We start from the raw sequence: 6,021 nt of genomic DNA, 5'->3' as shown, positions 1-6,021 counted from the left end.
AAAATCTCCTCCTCAAGAACCACTGGGCCAGGAAAGCTGACACTTATGTGGAAGCATCCTTGGGTAGTGTAGATATGAAATTATTAAAATCATGACCCCCGGGGGTAGGGCAGGGCCACAATAGGGTATTCAAGTTGTACATAGATATATATAGAACAAATCTTTAAAAATCTTCTTCTCAAGAACCACTTGGCCAGGAAAGCTGAAACTTAAATAAAAGTATAAATTTCTGGGGTAGTGTGGATTCTAAAGTTTTAAAATCATAAAAGGGAAGGGGATAGTGGGGAATGATAGGTATAGCAAGTGGGGGAATCTGGTAAAGAACTGCATCACCCAACTTACTCAGGTCAATGTAAACTAGGCCAATATAAAATAGGCCTGTGTAAACAAGGTCAATATAAAATAGGTCAATATAAAATAGGTCAATGTAAACTAGGCCAATGTAAACAAGGTCAATATAAAATAGGTCAATATATAACAAGGTCAGTGTAAACAAGGTTAATGTAAAATAGGTCAATATAAAATAGGTCAATGTAAAGAAGGTCAGTGTAAACAAGGTCAATGTAAACTAGGTCAATATAAAATAGGTCAGTGTAAACAAGGTCAGTGTAAATAGGGTTACTGTAAACAAGGTCAATGTAAATTAAGTCAGTGTAAACAAGGTCAATATAAAATGGGTCAATGTAAACCTTGACATGTTTTCTTTTTACAGATGATGAAGATGATGATTCTGTTGATGATGACTCCAGTGATGACAGTGACCTTGACTTAGAGGATGAAGAGGTAGCCAGTTTGGAGGTATATAGGGTGGAGCCATATTGGGGGTCAAAGATGTACATTGAAATGTACATCTTTAAAATCATTTTTCTCAAAAACAGAAAAGCCATGATCGATTATAATATTCTATTAATAAGTCATATTGACATGTAAGCATCTTCTTATAGTGAAAATTTAAGTTTGTTCCAAGTTATTTCATAGCTAGGTCCCAGTGACTTCATTATGACCTAGATTGACTGTAATAGTTTTAAAATAATTAATTTTCATCCTAGGAAATCAGAGAAGCTTTATTCTCCATGGACAATGTCCCACCAAATCCTGGATCCACCCAGCAAGCAGATAACAGCATCTCTCATACAAATGAGGAAGCAGCAATTTCATTGGGATATAACTCCTTCCAAGCATCCACAGTAGTAAATCAAAAATTTGTTGAAAGTTGCTCAAACACAGAGAACTCTTCAGTGACAAATATGAATTCCAGTTCTTCTTCCACACAGGCATCTTCTGAAGTCCCAAATTTGCCTCAGTCTGAGACAATTGAACCAGTTATGAGAAGTTCATCCCCATCCTCAAATATTTGTGAAAGTTTATCCACTCATGTACAGAATACATTGGATACTCCTGAAGTAATAGGGCACCAAACAGCAGACATAAAGACTGAAGAAATAGGAGATCAAGCTGTAGACACAAGGACTAATGTGGCTCAAGCCCCACTGCACTCCACACTGGTAACAAAACAGACTATTAACTCAGACACAGGAGAAGTAAATAAAGAGATTCCACCTGCTTCAAGTGAGATATTGATAAAACAAGAAAGACAGGCTCTATCTGGTGAGACAATTATAATAGGAGGACAGAAGATTTCACTTGCTTCGGTTGTACGAGGACAATGGGTGTCACCTACCTCAGGTGTAGAAGGACAAAGAAGTTTACCTGCCTCAGGTGTGACAATGAAAACAGAAGAACCACAGGATTCACTTGATTCTAGTGGGACACTATTACCAGGAGGAGGGCAGACATCAGGTGCCTTAGGTGAAGCAGGAAAGATAATTTCACCTGCATTAATATTAGGTGTGCCATTAGTAACAGAGGGAAAGCAGACTTCACCTTCCAGAGGTGATTTAATGGTTAAGGCAGGAAAACAGGCCTCACAAAATGGACGCCAGCTGGTGAATAGATGTCAAAAACAAAGAAAACAGGTAAAGATGTTAGAGGACCTTTTACAAAAAACATTAAAAATGTTGAGTAGGCTTTAGATGAATATACACAATGTACATGTACATGTACTTATGTACACATAATTTCAGAAAGATCTGCCTTGTTCCAAGAAATCCCAATCCACGGTGTATAGAGATCCCCCTGACCGGCCCCCCAGCTCCTTCATGCTGTGGCTGAACACCAACAGGAAGATGATAAGGAAGCAGAACCCGGGACTGGGCACCATAGAGTTTAGTAGAAAAGCCGGAGAAATGTGGAATGCCCTGGAAGACAAAACGGTAAGTTCATAGGCATTGGAAGCAAATCAAAAAGGGGTCTAATTGAAAAAGGAGGGGGCCTAAACCAACAGAAAAAGTTAAAACCCCAATTTTCAATGACCATATTATGTATGTATTTGCAAAAAAGGGGGGGGGCAAAGCTGCCCCCCTCCAGTTTAGAGAATCTGCGGGGTTTTTTTTTCAACCCATGTAATAAACAGAAATTGAGATTCTGTGGAATATTGACTCTGTGGAAAAAAGTACATCTACAGTATTTAATTCTGAAAATAGAAAATTTTGCTTCTTTATAAACAACCAATTATATCTGTAAAATTCATGGTATATTTCAAGGCCTCGATGAATGAAAATCAGTTCACTGTTAGCAAAAATTCATTATAACCATTGGCTATAACCTTAATTCACTACTCATTTGATTTTAAAAGAAATGGAAGAAAAAGGCCGCAAAATCCAGGAAAGAGTATGAAAAGATTATGAAGGAGTTTAGAGATCAGAGGGCTGAGAGAAGGAGGGAGGCTGCAGATGAAGAGAAGAAGGAATTGTCAAAGATCTGCATGGAATCGGCACTATCACTGAGGTAAGTTACTCAGGGAATTGTCAAAAATCTGCAGGGAATCGGCGCTATCACTGAGGTACGTTACTCAGGGAATTGTCAAAGATCTGCAGGGAATCGGCGCCATCACTGAGGTAAGATACTCAGGGAATTGTCAAAGATCTGCAGGGAATCGGTGCTATCACTGAGGTAAGATACTCAGGGAATTGTCAAAGATCTGCAGGGAATCAGCGCCATCATTGAGGTAAGTTACTCAGGGAATTGTCAAAGATATGCAGGGAATCGGCGCTATCACTGAGGTAAGATACTCAGGGAATTGTCAAAGATCTGCAGGGAATCGGTGCTATCACTGAGGTAAGATACTCAGGGAATTGTCAAAGATCTGCAGGGAATCGGCGCTCTCATTGAGGTAAGTTACTCAGGGAATTGTCAAAGGTCTGCAGGGAATCTGTGCTATCACTGAGGTAAGATACTCAGGGAATTGTCAAAGATCTGCAGGGAATCGGCGCTATCACTGAGGTAAGATACTCAGGGAATTGTCAAAGATCTGCAGGGAATCGGCGCTATCACTGAGGTAAGATACTCAGGGAATTGTCAAAGATCTGCAGGGAATCTGTGCTATCACTGAGGTAAGTTACTCAGGGAATTGTCAAAGATCTGCAGGGAATCAGTGCTATCACTGAGGTAAAGTAACTCAGGGAATTGTCAAAGATCTGCAGGGAATCGGCGCTCTCATTGAGGTAAGTTACTCAGGGAATTGTCAAAGGTCTGCAGGGAATCTGTGCTATCACTGAGGTAAGATACTCAGGGAATTGTCAAAGATCTGCAGGGAATCGGCGCTCTCATTGAGGTAAGATACTCAGGGAATTGTCAAAGATCTGCAGGGAATCGGCGCTCTCATTGAGGTAAGATACTCAGGGAATTGTCAAAGATCTGCAGGGAATCGGCGCTATCACTGAGGTAAGATACTCAGGGAATTGTCAAAGATCTGCAGGGAATGGGTGCTATCACTGAGGTAAGTTACTCAGGGAATTGTCAAAGATCTGCAGGGAATCGGCGCTATCACTGAGGTAAGTTACTCAGGGAATTGTCAAAGATCTGCAGGGAATGGGTGCTATCACTGAGGTAAGATGCTCAGGGAATTGTCAAAGATCTGCAGGGAATCGGCGCCATCACTGAGGTAAGATACTCAGGGAATTGTCAAAGATCTGCAGGGAATCGGCGCTATCACTGAGGTAAGATACTCAGGGAATTGTCAAAGATCTGCAGGGAATCAGTGCTATCACTGAGGTAAAGTAACTCAGGGAATTGTCAAAGATCTGCAGGGAATCGGCGCTCTCATTGAGGTAAGTTACTCAGGGAATTGTCAAAGGTCTGCAGGGAATCTGTGCTATCACTGAGGTAAGATACTCAGGGAATTGTCAAAGATCTGCAGGGAATCGGCGCTATCACTGAGGTAAGATACTCAGGGTATTGTCAAAGATCTGCAGGGAATCGGCGCTATCACTGAGGTAAGATACTCAGGGAATTGTCAAAGATCTGCAGGGAATCGGCGCTATCACTGAGGTAAGTTACTCAGGGAATTGTCAAAGATCTGCAGGGAATCAGTGCTATCACTGAGGTAAAGTAACTCAGGGAATTGTCAAAGATCTGCAGGGAATCGGCGCTCTCATTGAGGTAAGTTACTCAGGGAATTGTCAAAGGTCTGCAGGGAATCTGTGCTATCACTGAGGTAAGATACTCAGGGAATTGTCAAAGATCTGCAGGGAATCGGCGCTCTCATTGAGGTAAGATACTCAGGGAATTGTCAAAGATCTGCAGGGAATCGGCGCTCTCATTGAGGTAAGATACTCAGGGAATTGTCAAAGATCTGCAGGGAATCGGCGCTATCACTGAGGTAAGATACTCAGGGAATTGTCAAAGATCTGCAGGGAATGGGTGCTATCACTGAGGTAAGTTACTCAGGGAATTGTCAAAGATCTGCAGGGAATCGGCGCTATCACTGAGGTAAGTTACTCAGGGAATTGTCAAAGATCTGCAGAGAATGGGTGCTATCACTGAGGTAAGATGCTCAGGGAATTGTCAAAGATCTGCAGGGAATCGGCGCCATCACTGAGGTAAGATACTCAGGGAATTGTCAAAGATCTGCAGGGAATCGGCGCTATCACTGAGGTAAGATACTCAGGGAATTGTCAAAGATCTGCAGGGAATCGGCGCCATCACTGAGGTAAGATACTCAGGGAATTGTCAAAGATCTGCATGGAATCAGTGCTATCACTGAGGTAAAGTAACTCAGGGAATTGTCAAAGATCTGCAGGGAATCAGCGCTATCACTGAGGTAAGATACTCAGGGAATTGTCAAAGATCTGCAGGGAATCGGCGCTATCACTGAGGTAAAGTAACTCAGGGAATTGTCAAAGATCTGCAGGGAATCGGTGCTATCACTGAGGTAAGATACTCAGGGAATTGTCAAAGATCTGCAGGGAATGGGTGCTATCACTGAGGTAAGATACTCAGGGAATTGTCAAAGATCTGCAGAAAATCGGCGCTATCACTGAGGTAAGATACTCAGGGAATTGTCAAAGATCTGCAGGGAATCGGCGCTATCACTGAGGTAAGTTACTCAGGGAATTGTCAAAGATCTGCAGGGAATCGGCGCTATCACTGAGGTAAGATACTCAGGGAATAGTCAAAGATCTTCAGGGAATCGGCGCTATCACTGAGGTAAGTTACTCAGGGAATTGTCAAAGATCTGCATGGAATCGGCGCTATCACTGAGGTAAGTTACTCAGGGAATTGTCAAAGATCTGCATGGAATCGGTGCTATCACTGAGGTAAGTTACTAAGGGAATTGTCAAAGATCTGCATGGAATCGGCGCTATCACTGAGGTACATTACTCAGGGAATTGTCAAAGGTCTGCAGGGAATCAGCGCTATCATTGAGGTAAGTTACTCAGGGAATTGTCAAAGATCTGCAGGGAATCGGCGCCATCACTGAGGTAAGTTACTCAGGGAATTGTCAAAGATCTGCAGGGAATCGGCGCTATCACTGAGGTAAAGTAACTCAGGGAATTGTCAAAGATCTGCAGGGAATCAGCGCTATCACTGAGGTAAGATACTCAGGGAATTGTCAAAGATCTGCAGGGAATCAGCGCTATCACTGAGGTAAAGTAACTCAGGGAATTGTCAAAGATCTGC

At 42.3% G+C, this 6,021-nt stretch overlaps 1 protein-coding gene across 1 annotated transcript; it reads left to right on the top strand.

Moving 5' to 3' along the window:
* Window positions 1–698: 698 nt before the first annotated feature.
* On the top strand, window positions 699–2,847 carry LOC134251256 (uncharacterized; the record flags this gene model as incomplete). Its single annotated transcript, XM_062733637.1, has 4 exons — window positions 699–798; window positions 1,050–1,976; window positions 2,085–2,273; window positions 2,696–2,847. Coding segments are annotated over exons 2-4 (1,244 nt in total), but the record flags the coding sequence as incomplete, so codon positions are not given.
* Between the last annotated feature and the right edge of the window lie 3,174 nt (window positions 2,848–6,021).

This window comes from Saccostrea cucullata, unplaced genomic scaffold (genome assembly GCF_032062105.1).
Source record: "Saccostrea cucullata isolate Sc308-1 unplaced genomic scaffold, CSIRO_AGI_Scuc_v1 ctg19387, whole genome shotgun sequence".
NCBI lineage: Eukaryota > Metazoa > Mollusca > Bivalvia > Ostreida > Ostreidae > Saccostrea > Saccostrea cuccullata.
Note: the sequence above shows the minus strand (reverse complement) of the source record. Positions and strands in the feature narration are given on the sequence as shown.